Source organism: Rosa rugosa, chromosome 5 (genome assembly GCF_958449725.1).
Source record: "Rosa rugosa chromosome 5, drRosRugo1.1, whole genome shotgun sequence".
Taxonomy (NCBI): Eukaryota; Viridiplantae; Streptophyta; class Magnoliopsida; order Rosales; family Rosaceae; genus Rosa; species Rosa rugosa.
This window is the reverse complement of record NC_084824.1, coordinates 16,753,169-16,775,856: the sequence shown is the minus strand read 5'-3', so window position 1 is coordinate 16,775,856 and position 22,688 is coordinate 16,753,169. Positions and strand designations below refer to the sequence as shown.

At 39.0% G+C, this 22,688-nt stretch overlaps 1 protein-coding gene and 1 long non-coding RNA gene across 5 annotated transcripts; both read left to right on the top strand.

Moving 5' to 3' along the window:
* The first annotated feature begins 2,515 nt into the window (after positions 1–2,515).
* Positions 2,516–17,010, top strand: LOC133710689 (uncharacterized). Of its 4 annotated transcripts, none has more exons than XR_009846805.1 (9): positions 2,516–2,628; positions 2,833–3,059; positions 3,621–3,754; positions 3,841–3,934; positions 4,126–4,185; positions 4,715–4,819; positions 15,044–15,189; positions 15,673–15,818; positions 15,930–17,010. It is a non-coding gene; the product is annotated as an uncharacterized LOC133710689 (long non-coding RNA). The 4 variants fall into 4 exon arrangements; XR_009846803.1 differs by having other exon boundaries at positions 3,617–3,754; XR_009846804.1 differs by having other exon boundaries at positions 3,617–3,754; positions 14,989–15,189.
* On the top strand, positions 8,727–10,840 carry LOC133707840 (protein WUSCHEL-like). Its single transcript, XM_062133316.1, has 2 exons — positions 8,727–10,404; positions 10,494–10,840. The coding sequence occupies exons 1-2, from the start codon at positions 9,816–9,818 to the stop codon at positions 10,709–10,711; spliced, it is 807 nt and encodes a 268-aa protein (XP_061989300.1). The 5' UTR covers positions 8,727–9,815; the 3' UTR covers positions 10,712–10,840.
* Positions 17,011–22,688: the final 5,678 nt, after the last annotated feature.

The window sequence follows — 22,688 nt, the reverse complement described above, 5'->3', positions numbered from 1 at the left end:
TTCGAAAACAGAGCACGGCTTCTCCGGTCTCTCTCTCCCTCCACTGGCCACCAAACAGCTTCGGACCATCTCCATTGGCTTCATCTCGACCTTGCGCAGCTGCCAGAGGCAGCCTTGAACCGCGACACGGCCACCAGTGGCGGCGGGAAGCTCCGCCCGGTTTGAGCTCGTTTTGGTTCCAAGCTTAATATCTCAAGCTACCGGTCACCGATCCTCACCAAACTTCATCCACGAGCTCGCCTCAACTTTCTGAACAAGCACCTAGAAGGACCAGACCTGGGTAGAACGATTTCACGTTCAACGGAGCTCGACAGGTTTAGATCGAAAAACAACCCACCTTCAAATCCGGATATCTCGAGTTACAGACGACCTTTTCTTTTGATTCTTGGCTTGGTGAACTCGCCTTGAGTTTCTGAAGAAGTCTACAGAAGGGATCGAAGCGAATGGTGGGAGTTTTTACGTCGATCGGAGCCCTCGCCGGATTCTGCAAATTTCCCGACCACCGAAGCTTTCGATCGATATATCTCGAGCTACAGACCATATTTTTCTGTGATTCGTGAACCAGTGAGTTCACCTTTAGTTTCTTAACAACTCTCCAGAAGGGATCGAAGCCTGAAATTGAAGTTTTGACATCGAAATCGAACCTCGCCGGATTCTGCAAATTTTCGCCGGATTCTGGAAATTTTCCGGCCACCTCGACTGTTCTAGGTAATTTCCGACCACTTCCTTTCGTTTTCAGACTTCATGCTAGTTATGAAAGTGGATCAACTCGTCATTTTGAACAAGTTTGTAGTTGACAACTTTTGCATCGGAGGTGGTTGACCGTCGTTGACCGCCGCGTTGACCACCCACTGACCGCCGCTTGTGGCGGCGTATTCGACCATATTTCGAGTTTTTATTATCTAGGTGATGATCTACGCATCCTTACGAGCGTTTTGATATATTACAAGGTCATTTTAGAAAACGTTGATAAATAGTGGATTTATGTTTTGACGTTACTATTTAACGTTTTTACGTTTTATCTTCGGTTTACGATCCGCTAAGATCCGACCGTCAGATTTACTTCAAATTTGAATATGTTGATCGTATGACTGTCCCGATGACTTTGTGTGGTCACGGGCGAAGATCCCACCATTGGATCTTCGTATAATTGTGAAATAGTGATTCGGAAGGCGATTCGTGAGAATCTGACCGTCGGATTTTCGTATAATTTTGAGGAGATGTTTGTTAGAGTGATTCAAGAAGATCTGACCGTTGGATCTTCGTGATAATTTTGGAGGATGATCCTAAGGGCGATCCGTGAGGATCCGACCGTTGGATCATCATATAAATTCGATCTGGCCGTTGGATCATCATTAAATTAGAATCCGACCGTTGGATTTCCGTATATGTGTGGTTTATGAATGATTGCTAAGTTAAGATCGTATCTGACTAGGTGATTGACGGTTTGAGTTAGTGGACGATTGTGGATCGTATTTTGAGCGGAATTGAAGACGCAGCGGGATTATCGAGGTGAGTAAACCTCACGTGGTTCATATTACGAACCGAGTACTTTTAATTAATTTATTTTTTGTCGTCATTGTGTGAACTATAGTTGGTATTAATGGGCATTCCTGTGTGAATGTCTATCTATATATATATTATTTATGTGAAATAATATGTATTGTTGAAATTGTGAGATATTATGTACTGTTATGGTTGTGTTGAGTTTATTGTTGAAAAGCAACAATATTGTGAGAGGTATTAAATTTATTGTTGAGAAACAATAAATTGTTGATTTGTTGAGATATATTGATCTGTGGAGATCAATAGGTCACGGGGGTGACCATGGCATCTATTAGTGAACCACGCCCTTGTACCGGGTAGGTGGAAACTAATAGCATTAAATCGTGAACCACGCCCTCGCGCCGGGTAGGTGGAAACGATCAGTTAGAGCTCTAGTCTGTCTGCCAAATGTTGAGTGACCTTATGAGGGTAACGGGGAGTGACTCATAAGTGTATAATATTTATATATATATATATTTATATATATATGAGAGTGAGAAAGTGAAGTGGTTTTGTGGTGATCATTGTAATTGTGATGTTTCTACATTTCTATACTTGAGTTAAAGGAAATGTATTTTATTAAATCAACAGTTCATTCTTGTTTACTCATACGAGCTGTCAAAAGCTTACCGGGTTTTGTGTTGTTGCAATCCCGGTACACTATTCAAATTGTGTAGCGGGTACTACTACAGGTCAGGAAAATCAGGAAGGTGATCGAGCTGCGTAGAGTAGCTGCAAGTGTGTTATTCTGATTTTCTATTGTGAGGTTTGTTATGCTCATTTAGAGCTTTACAATTTTACTTGTGAGAGTGAATTTGTAATAATAAACTCGAGGTCTTCGAGATTTTATATTTGAGTGGCGAGTGGTGTGTTTGTTCTGAGAAAAAAAAAAATTCAGAACGTTTATTTGATTAAGTTGTTAAATTCATGTTTCGGATTTGAATTTGTTATTCAAAATTCGGGGCGTGACACGTTGCAGGCTGGTTTTGGTTTGAGTGGGGATCCTATCATTACAACTCATGCAAGCAAGTTGATGCTGTTGAAATCAATTGCACACCATCTAGAATATTACATACTTGCAAGGTATGATCTCGGTCAATTAGTTTAGATGCTCAATTTAACCTTCATTGTTGCTTCTGTGTGAATGAGATCATTATTGAAATAGGTTTTTGGTTCCATTTTTTTGTTTTGTTGACTTTGTTGCTACTTGCTAGATGGTTGATCTCATTCACACATTAAAATTCATCTTAAACTTTTTAGTGATCAGTGCATTCATCAATTTTTCAGTACCAGAAGCTGCAGTTTGTCTCCTTCCTCATCAAAAGTGAAGTTGAAGGCATATACTGATCGAACTTCATGAAGAAGAACGAGTGGAACATACATTCCATCCTGGTTCGAATGAGACATTGCTTTTGGCAGTGCAAGACAACGGGAAACAACTTCTTCAAATCCAAGGAATGTTAGAACAAAAGATGAAGCAATGAGAAGCAATTCAAGCAGCTAATGCGAGGCTGGTAACTAAGTTCACTTCTCTTGCAAATTCTTATTTGTTTTGCCCGAATTTTTCATGTTCTACTGGAAGTATACTTTTTCCCTTAAAATTCCAAGAAGGCAAGAAGAAGAAATAAAAAATAAAATAAAAAGCTGGTGAAAAACAGAAGGACGATTCAAAGTCCCTTAATTGCCTAAAAAGAAATTGGTGAATGATATTGGGGCTGGAATTTCTTTTCCTTTTTATGATTTGGATTGTGAATTGGGAGCACATTCTTCGGTTTTGCAAATCATTGTCTCCCAATTTAGGAAGAGAAAGCATTAGCGAGTAAAAAGTGGGATGATTCAAAGCCACTTGATTTAGATGGCTGGATATATAAGATGGTTTGTTTACCCAAAGTGAAATCATAATCAAAGGTAGATTAGATAAAATAAGCAAGCAAAAATCCTGAAAATATGTTTCTTACATTTTTCTTTTTTTATTGGCTTGAGTTCTTTCTTTCCCTATTTTAGGGCTTCTGTGGTAGTTGAAATTGATCAATTATTAGTTTTTATATAACATGCTGTTGTTCATCCTCAGGCAGGGAAAGGTGGAGAGTTGTCACATCATGAAACTACCACTATTGGTGGTGCTTTGGATTTGACGCGGAAGACTGCTGAAGATGTTTTGACTCCAATATCAGAAAATTTTACCCTTCATAAACTCCAAACTTCACATGTAGATATTTATCACTCTAATATGTACATAGTATTTACTTATGTTCAACTCTAGCTCATTGATGTATCTTTTTTATATGTCCTTAGGAAACACTGGATTCAATAATGATTAATGAGCAGTCGTCACACTCGTATACCAATCTATTCAGGAAATCTAAATAATATCATTGGCCTCATTTCGGTAAGCTTTTAAGAAACTTTAGTTGTTCATTAGTTTTGGCCAAGTCCTTCTTTGTTCTTCCTTTCCTTATAAAGATGCAGGCTTCATTGTTTACCATATTCTTTCTAAGCAACCCTTTTGGCCTCATCTAACCATTACCTGTTGTTCTCTTTTGGCCTCATCAACCACTGCTATTTTTGAAACAACCTCAGCATACAACATGTCCTAATCTGTCTAGGAGTTGGAGAGGGTGGCTCATATATGTCTAGAAGGTACAGACAGTTTCCACGCGAGACTCTGTTTCCTTTCATACATGTTTAGAGGGTTTATATATTTCATAAGTTAGTGATGGATTAGCTGCTTCATGATATTATCAAATTGAATGATCTGGAGAAGGGTCTGCAACATTTTGGGTAGTACAAAAAAAATCAGGCTTCTTTCAATATATGTACAAATAAATGTCAAGTTGATTTCGCACACCATCTAGAATATTACATACATCTATCATTTTCAAAGACGTACAAGTTGATGCTTCTTTCAATCATTTTCAAAGACGTACAAGTTTTTCTTTTCTTTGTTTCTGGCATGTCTAAATGAATACTTTCTGATATTTTCCATGAACTTGCATATATGATTATTTGAAGAAAAAAAAAGAAGAAAAAAAAAAGAACAAGGTGACCAAGTTGTATTAGGTGATTTAAGTCTCTGTTTTGATTTTATTATTTTTATTAATTTGATAGTTTGATTTCTTATTATATGCTCCGATTCATAATTTTCGGATTTGTTGTTCATCCAATACAGAAAGAGAGGAGACAAAACAAAGAGAGAGATAAGAGAACAGGGAATAAGGAAAAGAAGCAGAAGAGAGAGGTGGAAAGTTGTTACTCAAAACAAAACAAGTGGAAGGTATTTGTGATTTTGTGTGAATTTGATTTGAAATTTTTTGCGGATCCTGTATTTGATCGGTCAAGGATTGAATGCTTCAAAATTCAATACTTGAAAATTCAATACTTGCTGATAAAGAATCAGGTTTTCAATGATTTTGTGTTTTCACAGTTACCACATATATTCATTACGCTGTTTGTGTTGTTTGTGCATATATATTGACTTTACTTTCAACCATATGAAAATACTATCCCTGTTCTTGATCAATGAAACTAAAACACTATTGTGATTCAGTTGACGTTATTATGCCTTGTCACGCCCCGGATTTTGAATAATAAATTCAAATCCGAAACCTGAATAATTACAATTACAAAAAACCAAATCTCGAAACTTCGAGTTCATTATTACAATTCACTCTCACAATATATTATAAAGCTCAAATGAGCATAACACACCTCACAACTTACAATTGTTGTAAAACTCTAACAATTGCTCTAACCGCACGATCACCGTCCTGGTTCTCCTGTCCTGTAGGATTACCCGCTACACAATTTGAATAGTGTACCGGGAGTTGCAACAACACAAAACCCGGTAAGCTTTTTACAGCCAGTATGAGTAAACAAGAAAGAACTGTTGATTTATTAGATTCCAAGACTACCACAAACCCACGTTACTTTCTCACTCTCATATATATATATAGACACTTATGAGTTACTCTCAATTTAGCTCATAAGATCACTCACTCTCATATATATATATAGACACTTATGAGTTACTCTCAATTTAGCTCATAAGATCACTCACTCTCATATATATATATAGACACTTATGAGTTACTCTCAAATTCGCTCATAAGATTTCCCAACATTTGGTAGACAGACTCATATATATATATAGACCCTTATGAGTTACTCTCAATTTCCCTCATAAGGTTACCATATATATATTGACACTTATGAGTTACTCTCAATTTCACTCATAAGTTCACTCCACATTTGGCAGACAGACTAGAGCTCTAACTGAACGTAACCACTCGTCCGGCCACAGACGTGATTACGATTTAATACTATTAATAACCACCAGCCCGGTACGAGAGCGTGATTCACTAATAGATGCCATGGTCACCTCGTGACCTAGTGATCTCCACAGATCACAACAATTTATTGTTCCTCAACAATAAAACTCAACACCTCTCACAATATATTGTTTCTCAACAATAAACTCAATATCTCTCACAATATATTGTTTCTCAACAATAACTCAACACAACTCCAACAATACATATTATTTCACGTAATAATATATATACAGACATTCACACAGGAATGTCTAGTAACACCAACAATAGTTCATATGATTGCAACAAAATAAAGCAATTAATTGTATTGGGTTCGTAATATGAACCACGTGAGGTTTACTCACCTCGATAATCCCGCTGCGTCTTCAATTCAGCTCAAAATACGATCCACAATCGTCCACCAACTCAAACCGTCAATCACCTAGTCCAATAATGATCTTGACTTAGCCAACAACTCAAATATGTAATTAAACGACGATCCAACGCTCAGATTCAAATTAAACGATGATCCAACGGTCGGATCTGAATTTAATGATGATCCAACGGTCGGATCCTCACGGATCGCCTTTAGGATCATCCTCCAAAATTATCACGAAGATCCAACGGTCAGATCTTCCTGAATCGCTTTTACTAACATCTCCACAAAATTATATGAAAATCCGACGGTCAGATTCTCACGAATCGCCTTCCGAATCACTATTTCTCAATTATACGAAGATCCAACGGTCGGATCTTCGCCCGTGACCTCACAAGGTCACCGGGACAGTCATACGATCAACATATCCAAAATTGAAGCAAAACCGATGGTCAGATCTTCACAGATCGTAAACCGAAGATAAACGTAAAAACGTTAAATAGTAACGTCAAAACGTAAATCCACTATTTATCAACTTTTTCTAACATGACCATGTTATATATCAAAACGCTCGTATGGATGCATAGATCATCGCCTAGATAATGAAAACTCGAAATATGGTCTGATGCGCCGCCACAAGCGGTGGTCAGTGGGCGGTCAACGCGGCGGTCAACGCCGGTCAACCACCTCAGATGGCAAAGTGACCAACTACAAACTGGTTCAAAATGAAAGGGTGATCGACTTCCATACCTGGAGCTAAGTCTGGTTTGGCCTAGATCGTCCTAGATCAAGCGTTGAAGTTGGATTAATCTCGTGCGTCTGATCAGATTCCAGATTGAATCAGGGACGTCGAAATCTTCAACTCGTGATCTTTCACTCCACACTCCAAATCGTCAAGCAAGGAGGATATGAGGATGATCAGGGGAAGGAGGAGATCACGAAAATGGGGAGGATCGGCCCGTGCAACGCCGGCACGGCCAAGATCCGATCGGGTCAAAAGCTAGGCTGGGGGGGGCTTCGATCCACGTCTGGGGGCAGCGGCGATGCAAGACGGTGGCAGGGAGCGGCTGGGCGTGCGACGGCGAGCTCGGGGAAGGCCGGGTCCGTGGCCAGAGGAGGCCGGAGGAGGGCCGTTCGGCCGGGTCGGGTCGAGCGGTTCGGCCGCGTGGGAGAGGAGAGAGGACGGAGGGTTTCGGGGGACTATTCCGCAAAATCTCCATTTTTTTGTCCTTAATGAATAAATCAGAAATTTTTCCTATTTATAGAAAATTCCCAATTTTCAAATATTCATAACTTAATCATACGAACTCCGAATAATGCGTTCCACATGTCCACGAACTCGTATCGACGAGCTCTACAACTTTCATGAAGGAAGTTTTCCCAAATTTTGAACGAATAAAAAGTCAACTTTGTTGACCCCCTAAAAAACGTTCGTTTTCGAAAATAAAATCGTTCGAACTAATTCCACAACTTCTCCAAGCTTCGTACTCGCTCCTACTATCGTGAAATCATTTCTAAAAATCCACGGAAATTAATTTGGATTTTCCGGGGTATTACAGTCTACCCTCCTTAAAGAAATTTCGTCCCGAAATTTGAGCGTAAGTCAATTCCTCTCGATTAAGGTTGACCTAATCATAGAATCTCCATCTTTTCCAAATCTGTAGTAATCTACAAAGCCACAATCCTTTGTATAAAAATACATTCCTAGGGCCACTAAATCCTTTCATCACAATGTAAATTCACAAAACAACTGCTCAACATCACTCCACATCAATTACACAAAATCATCACGTGGATCATCTCATAGATCCTTACATAGATCTTCACATAGATCATCACATAGATCTTCACATAGATCATCACTCTGTACTGGCATACAAGCACAGTAAACACTCCCACAAAGTGTTTCGCTACTCAATTAGCATCACGGTAAATCTCTATAGTAAAACTCAAGCATGCACCATTCTTCACAACAATAGAGATGCATCACTCAAAACAAATCATCCCAAAAAGCACGCCAATAAATTATGTCACCCAATGATGATGACTTGGGCTTGCTCAATCCTTGGGCTAAGCACTAGGGCTGGCCAATTGGGCCTGAAGAAATCGGACCATCCACATTTCGAACCGGCCCAAACCAATTTGGGTTTAACATTTGGGCCTACTATTCGGGCCGAACAATTGGGCTTACCATTTGGGCCTACCATTCGGGCCGAACAAAAGCATTTTGAATAGGCCCAACCAATTTGGGCTTACTATTCGGCCCACAAAGTTTAGCTCGGCTACGGTATGAAATTGTACATACCGTAGGTATACCGTATATACGTATGCATACCGTACAGACCGTATATACGTATATATACCGTACATACCGTATATACGTCCGTATATCAATCATATACGAGATCCAAAAATATTTGTAGGAGGTAAGGTTCGAACTCCCGACCTCGAACACGAAAGTTTTGCTCTCAACCACTGAAGCAAGAGCTGCCTTCATTAATATATGCTCACGTGTTATATTTATTATGTCATAAGCGACATAAATAAAATAACGGGGGAGGCAAGGTTCGAAACCTCAACCTGCCGCACGAAACCTTTGTCCCCCAACCACTGGAGCACAAGCTGTGCTTAATATAATGTGTACAAATTTTATACTTATTATGTCATAACGAACATAATAAAAATAAACGAGAGGCGAGGTTCGAACCTCAGACCTCTTGTACACGAACTGTACACTCAACCACTCGAGCACGGCTGCTCACGTTATTATCCATACCAATCCTTTTATTTAAACCAACTGTTTCAACTGTTTAAACAATTCGGCCCAAAACATCCAAGACTGTTGCAGAAACCCAGCCCAACGTATCCAAAACTGTTACAGAAATCCGGCCCAACTCATCCAAAACTGTTTCAGAAACTCGGCCCATCATGTCCAAAACTGTTTCTGAAACTCGGCCCATCAGGCCTCCACCCACAGCTACAGTGATGCCTTGATCCGAGACAGGCCCAAGTACGGCCCACTTGTGTCACGGCTTATCCCTTCCGTGATTTACGGCAGTCAAATCTGCTTTCGGCTACAGCTGTCTGCCACAGCGCCTCGAGATTCCCTCGGTCCCCTTACACGCTCTCCACGCGCCAACAGCTTTTCCGTGTTTTAGGGCGACTTTAATCCAACGCGTAGAATGAATCACAGGAGTCGTCCATCCAACGGTGGAGATCCGCTCACCTCGCTCTATAAATAGGTGCATTCTGAGGGCGCAACTGTTCATTCCAAAGGAACGAAAATCTCTCCTGAGTTCCAGCCCCTCTCTCCCAACTCTTCAGCCTTTCTCTTCTCAAATCCTTTCTTCATCAATTTCAATCCTTCTCTTCTGATCTTCTCTCCCATCTAGTTGATTCAATCCCATCTTTCCTCTGAACTTTCAGATCTTCAATCTTTTCCTCCAAATCTTCAATCCTTCTTTCTCAGATCTTTTCTTCCATTTGAAGATTCGATCTCATCTTTCCTCTGAGAATCTCAGATCTCCAATCACCAGTTCAACAACTCCAATCCTTCTAACAAAATCTCCCTCAAACACTAAACCATGTATTCCTCGATTTCCACATCCTCTCACCCCATGACCCAAGAGCCACGAACTCTGCAACTAATGGAGCTCCAAACCCCGCAACAAATGGAACCACAACAACAGCAACCAACAGAGGAGGGAGGAAACACCCAAGCAGCTGGAAGTAGTGCCAACATGGATTTCTGGCGAAGCCGTACCAGGTGGATTCCTACTCCAGAACAAATAAGAATCCTCAAGGATCTTTACTACGTCAAGGGATTTAAGTGCCCAACTACAGAGCAGATTCACGAGATCTGTCTCCAGCTGAACCAGTATGGGCATGTTGAGGGTAAGAACATTTACTTTTGGTTCCAGAACGTCAGGGCTCGAGAGAAGCAGATGAATAGGTGTAATCAGGCTGCTCCAGTGCCCATGAGAACTAGTTCTCTTGGTACTGGTAGATCCATTGATCTCAATTTTGGGTCCACTGGTTCTACTGGTGCTGGTGGATCCATCGACATCAATTTTGGGCCAGCTGGTGGATCCATTGACATCAATTTTGGGTCCACTAGTTCTACTGATGATGGTAGATCTATTGATCTCAACTTTGGTTCCACCTATTCTACTGGTAATGAAGGATTTCTTGATTTAAATTCTGTTTCATATTCTTCCTCACACTTCAACACTAATACTAGTACAACTCTTTTGGCACAACAGGAGGACAAACATCCCTGCAACAACGAGGAGGAGATCACCAGGAGGTTCAAACTCTTCCTCTGTTCCCCGTGCACGGCGAGGACGTCTTTGGTAACCTGAAGACTACTTCCGAGGAAGGTAGTGCACATGATTACTATTTCGGTGGCTCAGGCGGTTACAACCGTGGATCTCCAGTTTCTCTTGAGCTCAGCCTCAACCCATCCGGAGCTGCTGACTAGGCTTAGTACAGCATAGTCCTCGTTTTCCTTTTTTTTTTTTTTTTTTTTTTTTTTTTTCTTTTTTTTTTTTGTAATATAAACTCAATAAGATGGTGTGCATGTTTTCTTTCCTGTTTGTTTAACCAACAACAACACCAAGGATCGAACCTTGGTCACCCAATACTATTTTCAAAACCATAAACAACTCTACTGCACACATCTTTCATAATGATGCAATAAAAACAATCACTCAAAAAGAATCCAACAATCAATTAAGTCGCATCGAGGTCTAGCTAGTATCCTCTGAGTCAAACCAAACACAACAATTTCATCGATAGGATTAGGGATTTATAAAGCTAAACACATCCTGAGTTAGCTAGGAAAAACCCACGTTTTTAGAGTTACTCTTACAACTCTTATAGAATCTCGATAATTCCATCTATCAATTGCTTCAACAAAAACTCACCACAATTCAATCCCTAACATTTAGCGATTCAGAAATCGAATCAAACTCCATATCACATAGTAATTCACTTGAACCACTATGGATACCTAACAAAGTCACTAAAATCAATATCTGAAATTGCGTTTAACTATATCACCTAAAATCAATCACCAAAGGCAAACCCTTGCCTGACTCTAACATGTCCTCCATGCTTCTTCCTGCACCATACATAGGCCTCAAAATTCAATTTCATTCACTTGAACAAAACTATATTCACAAGTCTGCTATAGACATCAGGGAAAAACCCATACTTTTACTCATAACTTTTCCTTCTAAAAGTTCATCACGTAGTGTATATAAAATCACCACACAACCTTCTTAGTCTACACTAAGAATTCAATCTCACACAAGGTCAGCATAATTGCCTCAGAGTCACTTTAATCACGTATCACATGTCAATTACCAAAACTCCACTAAGACGTCTCTTTATAAAACAAGATATCTAATCCTTGATACGTACACCTCATCTAAACATCTGTACGTCCAACTTAAGAAGACAAAATTTATAACAATTCATACTCGTATCCACACTAGGTACGTGCATAGGTCCACACCATGTCCTCAACCAAACACTTCAACAATCAAAAGAACCTCATTTCCATAAAACAATCCTCGTTGACTTAACAGAGTTGAATCAAGAGGTTCCTATTCCTCAAGGATTGTAACTCGCGGCCACTGAACTTATTCCAATACGAACCTACAAGACAACTGTAAGGTTCTAAGTACAACCCCTTCGAATCTCCATCACCTAAGGAGTATAGTATGCTTGGCTAAGACATGTATAACACTTAAAACACAGTATAAGTCAAATACAAATTCATATTAACCAAGTCAATACTATAGGGAAGGTATTCACGTTCCCTAAACGACCTAGCGGCCTAAACAACTCCCAACACTCACGCATACCCAATGACTTAGCCAATACCAAAGAGCACACGATGGGGATCCGCTGCAGACGGGCCATCACTCGGAAGGTATTGACACATCACCAAATATGCACCTTACGCTCTGATACCAAACTGTCACGCCCCGGATTTTGAATAATAAATTCAAATCCGAAACCTGAATAATTACAATTACAAAAAACCAAATCTCGAAACTTCGAGTTCATTATTACAATTCACTCTCACAATATATTATAAAGCTCAAATGAGCATAACACACCTCACAACTTACAATTGTTGTAAAACTCTAACAATTGCTCTAACCGCACGATCACCGTCCTGGTTCTCCTGTCCTGTAGGATTACCCGCTACACAATTTGAATAGTGTACCGGGAGTTGCAACAACACAAAACCCGGTAAGCTTTTTACAGCCAGTATGAGTAAACAAGAAAGAACTGTTGATTTATTAGATTCCAAGACTACCACAAACCCACGTTACTTTCTCACTCTCATATATATATATAGACACTTATGAGTTACTCTCAATTTAGCTCATAAGATCACTCACTCTCATATATATATATAGACACTTATGAGTTACTCTCAATTTAGCTCATAAGATCACTCACTCTCATATATATATATAGACACTTATGAGTTACTCTCAAATTCGCTCATAAGATTTCCCAACATTTGGTAGACAGACTCATATATATATATAGACCCTTATGAGTTACTCTCAATTTCCCTCATAAGGTTACCATATATATATTGACACTTATGAGTTACTCTCAATTTCACTCATAAGTTCACTCCACATTTGGCAGACAGACTAGAGCTCTAACTGAACGTAACCACTCGTCCGGCCACAGACGTGATTACGATTTAATACTATTAATAACCACCAGCCCGGTACGAGAGCGTGATTCACTAATAGATGCCATGGTCACCTCGTGACCTAGTGATCTCCACAGATCACAACAATTTATTGTTCCTCAACAATAAAACTCAACACCTCTCACAATATATTGTTTCTCAACAATAAACTCAATATCTCTCACAATATATTGTTTCTCAACAATAACTCAACACAACTCCAACAATACATATTATTTCACGTAATAATATATATACAGACATTCACACAGGAATGTCTAGTAACACCAACAATAGTTCATATGATTGCAACAAAATAAAGCAATTAATTGTATTGGGTTCGTAATATGAACCACGTGAGGTTTACTCACCTCGATAATCCCGCTGCGTCTTCAATTCAGCTCAAAATACGATCCACAATCGTCCACCAACTCAAACCGTCAATCACCTAGTCCAATAATGATCTTGACTTAGCCAACAACTCAAATATGTAATTAAACGACGATCCAACGCTCAGATTCAAATTAAACGATGATCCAACGGTCGGATCTGAATTTAATGATGATCCAACGGTCGGATCCTCACGGATCGCCTTTAGGATCATCCTCCAAAATTATCACGAAGATCCAACGGTCAGATCTTCCTGAATCGCTTTTACTAACATCTCCACAAAATTATATGAAAATCCGACGGTCAGATTCTCACGAATCGCCTTCCGAATCACTATTTCTCAATTATACGAAGATCCAACGGTCGGATCTTCGCCCGTGACCTCACAAGGTCACCGGGACAGTCATACGATCAACATATCCAAAATTGAAGCAAAACCGATGGTCAGATCTTCACAGATCGTAAACCGAAGATAAACGTAAAAACGTTAAATAGTAACGTCAAAACGTAAATCCACTATTTATCAACTTTTTCTAACATGACCATGTTATATATCAAAACGCTCGTATGGATGCATAGATCATCGCCTAGATAATGAAAACTCGAAATATGGTCTGATGCGCCGCCACAAGCGGTGGTCAGTGGGCGGTCAACGCGGCGGTCAACGCCGGTCAACCACCTCAGATGGCAAAGTGACCAACTACAAACTGGTTCAAAATGAAAGGGTGATCGACTTCCATACCTGGAGCTAAGTCTGGTTTGGCCTAGATCGTCCTAGATCAAGCGTTGAAGTTGGATTAATCTCGTGCGTCTGATCAGATTCCAGATTGAATCAGGGACGTCGAAATCTTCAACTCGTGATCTTTCACTCCACACTCCAAATCGTCAAGCAAGGAGGATATGAGGATGATCAGGGGAAGGAGGAGATCACGAAAATGGGGAGGATCGGCCCGTGCAACGCCGGCACGGCCAAGATCCGATCGGGTCAAAAGCTAGGCTGGGGGGGGCTTCGATCCACGTCTGGGGGCAGCGGCGATGCAAGACGGTGGCAGGGAGCGGCTGGGCGTGCGACGGCGAGCTCGGGGAAGGCCGGGTCCGTGGCCAGAGGAGGCCGGAGGAGGGCCGTTCGGCCGGGTCGGGTCGAGCGGTTCGGCCGCGTGGGAGAGGAGAGAGGACGGAGGGTTTCGGGGGACTATTCCGCAAAATCTCCATTTTTTTGTCCTTAATGAATAAATCAGAAATTTTTCCTATTTATAGAAAATTCCCAATTTTCAAATATTCATAACTTAATCATACGAACTCCGAATAATGCGTTCCACATGTCCACGAACTCGTATCGACGAGCTCTACAACTTTCATGAAGGAAGTTTTCCCAAATTTTGAACGAATAAAAAGTCAACTTTGTTGACCCCCTAAAAACGTTCGTTTTCGAAAATAAAATCGTTCGAACTAATTCCACAACTTCTCCAAGCTTCGTACTCGCTCCTACTATCGTGAAATCATTTCTAAAAATCCACGGAAATTAATTTGGATTTTCCGGGGTATTACATGCCTTTTCCTTATGATATGCATGCTTTGTGCTTGGTTGGTTATGTGTGGCAGGTGTATTTTTCAGAAGTTTTTCTCATTACTTTGTTTTATAGGGTACAATAGTGAATCTTCTGTTTATGATGCTTCATTTGATATGCTGCTGATTAGGTATCAAGTGCTCAACAAACCAAGAGAGGTCAACACCTTATGAAATGAATATCTAAAAGCATCAAAATAGCATTCTACCTGCAACCACTCTTTAGCTGGAGACCAAAACGCAAGACACACCTAAAGAATAGTTTATCCCTTGCTTGGTAAGTTTTCTCTGCAAGCTATTTTATCACTATGATTGATAAAAATATACTCTCTACTACTTCTCCACTCTTTTCATATTAAAAAAATACGATCATAACTGTTTATATTGATTTTTTATCATTTCCTATTTTCAGCATGAAATTGATGATTTACTCTAAAGTTACTTTTGATTAAAAGTAAATTGTATCAATGTTCATATAATGTATACTAGATTTCATTTCAATTCAATCTTGATATAATGTATACTTTTAAACTTATTTTCTCTCCCAACAGTTGCTCTCTGCATTCATCATGGTTTTCCTTTCTCCTTATTATTTCTTTTTTCTTTATCTGACTTTAGCCACTGAAAATCTGATCCAACTGTAAATATTAACACTGAAATGATTCAGTAGCATGCGTTTTTTTATTAATGTTGACACTATTTTTGCAAGTTTGTTGACTACTCAGCATTTGATGACCATGGTTCCTATTGTCCTTCGCAGAGTCAAAAAATGTCTTGGTTGTATCTAAGCAGACCATTCTACTTGGTGTGGAGGTAGTGCAGTAGCTGCTCATGTCTTTCTACAACTGCAGCAATTGGATGTTCATTGATACACAGATTTGGAAGCTTAAGATATTGCGCTCCAAGGTTAGCATAATCACTAACTACACAAATGAAATCAGCACATTCCCCAAACAATGCTGACTTTTTGAAATCAGCAATTCATTCTTGATAAAATTTATCAAATGTACATTGCAGGAACTACAGAATAACAAGCCAAACCGCTAATTTTCAAGCCAACATCCATCAAACAGTTCTCATTATTGTCTTTCATCTATTGCTTTATTAGACGATACATACCAAGTTTGATTTGAAGTTATTGATTCCAGTGAGAAATTCGTGTAAAATATTTTAATCATTCTTTAATGAAGGTGTGCAACAGAAACATTCTGCTATGTAATGTTATCCCAGTAACATATAACAGTAATTCCCACAGCAAAGCGCAGGCGAATATTACTAGTTATACATATATCTAAAGCTGAGTTTACTATTCCTAATTGTTCACTGGGAAGCGGAAATGACGGTTTTGCCCTCTGTTTTTGCTTTGACCTACGGCTCTGCCATGTCCCCTCATTATATAAGCAAAAATCCCAAATTCTTAGTTTCTTCGGGAAGCCTCTATCAACATCCATATTCACTGTTTCACAGCATCAAACCCAGCCATCAAAATCAACAATCTCCCACGAACTTCAACCTCTATCAACATCAGTCGCTCCATTCCAATTTCGGTTTGAATTGCTTTTCCACAGTGATTTCTATTCAATGTTAATGATATGTATGTCTTATCAACTTCACGTTGTTCAATACGTAATTTCTGTAGCTCTGTTTATTTGAATCAGTCATGTAGAGTTTCTAAACTGTAATACATTGCCCTAAAAAGGTTATTCCCTTTTCCTTTCCAGTTTTAATAGTGAGGTTTCTTCCCTTTTCCTTTCCCTCACAAGCTGGAATATGGGCTTTTGAACATCAAGCCTGAACGTATGGATACTTTCTTTTCCTGTTATCTTTAGTCAACGTCTTAGTTTGAGTGAACAAAAACTAGAGGATCAGAGGTTTTGACTCCACAGAGGTGCACTCTCTACAATGATTGTATTTGTTTATGCAGATTTTGTATGCAAGCAGGTCTGCCATTACCCTGATCCTGTAACAAGGTAAACAAAATCTATTCACCTATTGAAAGATGGAAAAGACCATTTGGTTAAAGCTTTCATTTCAAAACCACATTATTTTGAATCTCTATTATAGTTTGGTTCACTATTTACCTGAGTGAGAGTGCAGGGATCAGTGTTCTATGAGGAGTTAGGTAACAAAAAGCTTCATTGATTAGCTATTTCGTATTCCACTTATGCTATTGTTTCTGTGTGAGAATACGGAACGGTAACTAAGTATGAATCATGATGGGGTGAGAGAGAGAGACACACACAAGCATGTATAGTGGTTCACCTTGCCCTTGAGGCAAGGCTACGTCCACTTAGAGATTCCACTAGTAGTGAGGCCAAGTAGCCTTTGTAGTGATACAAGTATAAGGATCATGGATCCCCTCCCTTCCAAGAAGAGGAGGACTTCCTCTTATAGCTAAAGGAAGTCCCATTCTATTCTACATTTCCAATGTGGGACAAAATACACATATTTACTTCTCTTGAAGGCTTTTGGAGAGCATGGGAGGGTGACCTCCTGGCAAGATACCGGCTGACCTCCACCATGGCGAGGTAGCTCGGGTGTTGGTCTACCGGATACATATCGTAGGCGGGACCTACCATGTCGCGGGGCCCACCTATGAGGTTGTTGCTTATGCTTGGCGGTATGTGATATAGGCGGTATGTACAAGTCCCCCAAGTCCCCCAAGTCCCCGAGTAAGAGGCGCTTCTTGGTTGGGGAGTTTAAATATGATGCCGCAAAGTATGAGTGATGACCTCGTTGAACGCCATACCCATACTAGTCCCCCAACTCTGTGAGCAAGAAGGGACTCTTCCGGGTCTTGTGAAGTTTCCATGACAGGTTGGTGCCACGGGGCCCATCATCTAGCTAGTACCTGCAAATAAGATAAGAGTGTACAAAGAGCATATTGATTGCACTAGGGCAATCTAGGTAACATTGGAGTTAAATGCATTGAGGTGCATGAATGTTTGTATGAGATGTATGTTATATATAGCGTGTATGCACGTATTATGTAGTGTTGACATACGACGTATAAGTCTAGAATGTATGTGGTTGTGAAAGTATAACGAAGTGCATATGATGCATAGATGTGTGATGAACGCGATGACGCGTACATAATGATATGTATATGTTGTATGCATATGATGCACATGTGTTAGGACCGGGAGTGTGGTTACTCGCCGAGTCCCCCAAGTCACGTAGTACGTAAAACAGAAATTTGGATTCTGGTTACGTTCGACGAAGCCGGTAAGGCTGAGAATGAAGCTCCGGTATCGAAGGATAGGTTAGAGGAATGAACGCTAACTTACTTAACCCGAACGTATAAGCCATAACCCGATTGTTTGGCTTATGTGTAACGGGAACGTAAGAGTTGAGCTCGCTCATGTTGAGCGGGTGTGAGTTTTGTCATATGGTCTTATTAATGGGATGTAAAAGAAATTTAATTGTTGCGATCTACAATAGGTGAAAAATTTCAATATTTCCATTAATAGACCATAACACGAAAAGTATGAGCGTGAAGCTCAATGATAGTCCCGGTCGGGTACTACCTCCACTTGTGATAAGTGGTATGAATAAGTCCCCCAAGTATAGAGAACGCTCGGGAGGTGAGATGACTCAAAAAACAAGGGACTGGACCTTGGCTTACCCGGTGTACCTCGCTTGGGGCAGGGATTATAATGCAAGGGACTGGACCTTGGCTTATGTAAGGGAGCTACCATTTAGTTATCCTGTTGGGATACTTCGCTCGAGTAGAAGATTTATAAGGGCCTGTAGGCCTCGTGTACAATGACTCTGGTACCCGTTGTACACGAGAAAGGATGCTGGGAAACTTTTCATGGCCGTGTTTTTTTTTTTTTTTTTTGCTCGGTACAAGATAAGGTTAGTTTGGGAAATTAGATGGTTTAATTAGATATATTTTTAAATAAATAAATTAGCTGGGTGTATTAAGAACTGTGCAGGGTACATTTAGAAATACCCCAGAAATGTTAATGTTAAATTAGAAGTGCTGCATCAAGCAAACAAACCCGCGGCATCGCGCGGGCTATATCGCTAGACGCTAGTATATACTAATTGAGGGTTTGATACTATAACTCAGGAATAGTACCGGCTTAGCAACAATGCTGACTCAAGTCTAGCCGATCATGGAAAATACTATTTTGCCCTTATTTCTTCTTTTTGGTATAAAAAACCTATCAATTAGCCGCAATCTTTTTTTTTTTTTTTTTTCATTTTCTCCTCTCCCTTCTTTTCTTTAATCGTCTCAGATTTCCTTCTTATAAATCGCTGAAATCAAATCCATTCTCAGCTTTCATCGCAAACCCTAAGACATGTCAGGCGGGTATTTTAGGTTTAGTTTCTGAATTATTTTTGATCAGTTGTTTTTGATTGGATTTACACATCAATTGCATATATGTTATTACTTAGATCTTCTCCAAAATTATAAATTTCTTTGATTTAGTATATGTAAGGTAATGTTTCTTCTGAATTGTGTTCATCAGGGTACATCGGATCATAATAATAATAATTAATCAAACAACCATTTGAGATTTGTTTAATGTTTTGTGCTATCAAAGAGATGCTCATCAGTTTTTTGTAGTAATTTCACAGTAGTGTTCTGCATTTGCTTGGGATTTCAACAAGCAAGAAGAATAGTTAATAGTATAACAAATTACATTTAAGTTATTGACAAAAGATGACTTTACAAATAAATCATCTAAAGATTGAATTAAACATATAAGGACTAAATCTTACAAATAAGGACAATGTGCTCTCCACTTGCCACATGTCATGAGTTAATTTACTTTTTTATCCTTAACTACTTCTTTTAACTTCTAATCATTTTATAAAGATCAAATCTTACAAGTAAGGACAATCTGCTCTCCACTTGCCTCATGCCATGAGTTAATTTACTTTTTTACCCTTAACTACTTCTTTTGACTTCTAATTCCCTTATGTTACTTTTTTTTTTTTTTTTCTGAGAATAATTCTTTATGTTACTTTTATTTCCTTGATAATAATCCATTTATGTTACTTCACAAAATCTCACTCTCTTACTACTCTCATCTCATCATCTAATCCTGCTACTGCACTCATACTCGTCCAGTTCTGCTACTTGTTTTCTGCTACTGCACTCGTCATCGCCCAATCCTGCTACTGTATTCGTCCAATCCTGCTACTGCACTCATACTCGTCCAGTTCTGCTACTGCACTCGTCATCGCCCAATCCTGCTACTGTACTCGTCCAATCCTGCTACTGCACTCATACTCGTCCAGTTCTGCTACTTGTTTTCTGCTACTGCACTCATACTCGTCCAGTTCTGCTACTGCACTTGTCCAATCCTGCTACTGCCCTCGCTGCACTCATACTCGTTCAGTTCTACTACTACACAGTAGCACATAATAACAATAAACTGCAGAAAGAAACTTCAATTAAACACAGTAGCAGGTACATAACAATAATAAACTACACAAATAAACTTCAAATAAAATGCACACAAATAAACATCAAATAAACTGCACACAATAGCACATAACAAAAATAAACTGCAGAAAGAAACTTCAAATAAACTGCACACAGTAGCACATAACAATAATAAACTGCACAAATAAACATCAAATAAACTGCACACAGAAGCACATAACAATAATAAACTGCAGAAAGAAACTTCAAATAAACTGCACACAGTAGCACATAACAATAATAAACTGCACACAGTAGCACATAACAACAATAAACTGAACACAGTAGCACATAACAACAATAAACTGCAGAAAAAAATTTCAATTGAACACAGTAGCACATAGCAACAATAACACAGTAGCACAGTAGCACATAACAAATACAACAATAACACAGTAGCACAGTAGCACAAATGCAAGAATAACACAGTAGCACATAACAACAATAAACTGAACACAGTAGCACAACTACTGCACTACTTTTGTCTGAGAACAACAAGTCTTTCAAAAAAAATCTGAAATGCAACTATAATACCACCATCACAAGCAAAAGCACAACTACTCCAAACCAACAGCTATTATCTGAAGTCCCAACAAGTGACACCACATTTTAAGTATAACCCCACCACAAGCAAAAGCAAACTCAAGTAAGCATCAGAAAAAAACCGACTTATCTACAAACCAAACAAACCCAAATATCATTTCCAGCTTCTCTGCACAAACGAGATGCTGAAGACTATAATTTATGCTGCTACTGTATGTGCCAAAGTTAGTGTGTCAAAGTCTCAAATTACAAGACTCAGTAAACATATAACAAGACCTTTGATCAACCACAGCTGACTCCAATAATTACTCCTAAAACTTGAACATGAGATCACACCACAGACTCGAGTTCAACCCATATTTAGCAGATTACGTGCTTAACCGAAATTAAAAAAAAAAAAAAAAACACAAGCAGCTAAACTATTTAGGACAAACTATCATCCAAAACTAAATTGATGCAGCAAACTAAACTGCTTTCAGAAATCATATTCCTTCATCTACAAATCTAAACTACAGTTCGTTTTGTAACAAAAAAAAACTACAGTTCATTCAACTTTTCTTTTTCTTATTAAAAACAGAACTCTTTGAATCCCAGAAAATAGCCAAACTAACAATTAAACTCTCATTCTCATAAATCCCATATCCCATCTCATAAAACCTCTCAATTCATCCTTAACAACAAGTTGCAACCACAAACTAAACATTAGTGATAGCCCAAAATCAACAGCAACTGACCAATTCCTCATCGGATTTCAGAAATTTGATGTTCCTGGCCGTCGATTCAGTTGATCTTCACTGATCGAAACCAATCAGAGCTTCTCGCAGATCACAACCAAGTCGGAATCATCCGAAACGAGGCGATCATCATCAGCAGCGACGCCGCCATCCCTCTGTTCCTGTCGCCGGCGTAAGAGCGCTTGGACGAGGCGGACTTCTTTGATGCCTTGAGGAGACGATGCGGGAGCTCATCGCCAGCTTACGGTACTTTGCACATCAGACCTCTGTTTTGGGGTTATTCCATCCTACAGTGGCGTCATTGTAATATTAACAAAAAATTGTTCAAATTTGTAATTGCGGATGAAACACCAGGAATTAAGCCTGCTTTATTTTCTTTGGGCCCGGGCTCCTTGTCCTTATTTGTATAAAACTTACAAAAGGTGGGTTTTCTGTTTTTCAATCTTTGGTCTGTTACTTATATGTAATTTTCTATTAATAGTATTGGTTTGGTCTCTAAGTTTTGAATTGCTGCTTTTTGCTTTCTTGGTAAGTACTAAGTAGTAGCATTTACTCATAATAATAATAATTAATCAAACAACCATTTGAGATTTGTTTAATGTTTTGTGCTATCAAAGAGATGCTCATCAGTTTTTTGTAGTAATTTCACAGTGTTCTGCATTTGCTTGGGATTTCAACAAGCAAGAAGAATAGTTAATAGTATTGGTTTGGTCTCTAAGTTTTGGATTGCTGCTTTTTGCTTTCTTGGTAAGTACTAAGTAGTAGCATTTACTCCAATTGCTTTTTGGTTAATTAGTTCCATGAATTGTAGTTAGGCAGAACATCTAAGATTCATATGTTACATAAATGAGTGTCATACACACATTTTAATAAAAAATTTATTGTCGTTGTGATAACGTGAGTCATTTTTATGTAATCTTAGTTCTATTAGATGTAATTACTCTATTTACAACTTCACAACAAGTTTGTGAAAATATTTGTTGTCAATGTTGACTTGGTTCAAATATATGTAATTAAATAGTATAAAAATAAATTTGTTGTTAATGTTGTAAATTTAAT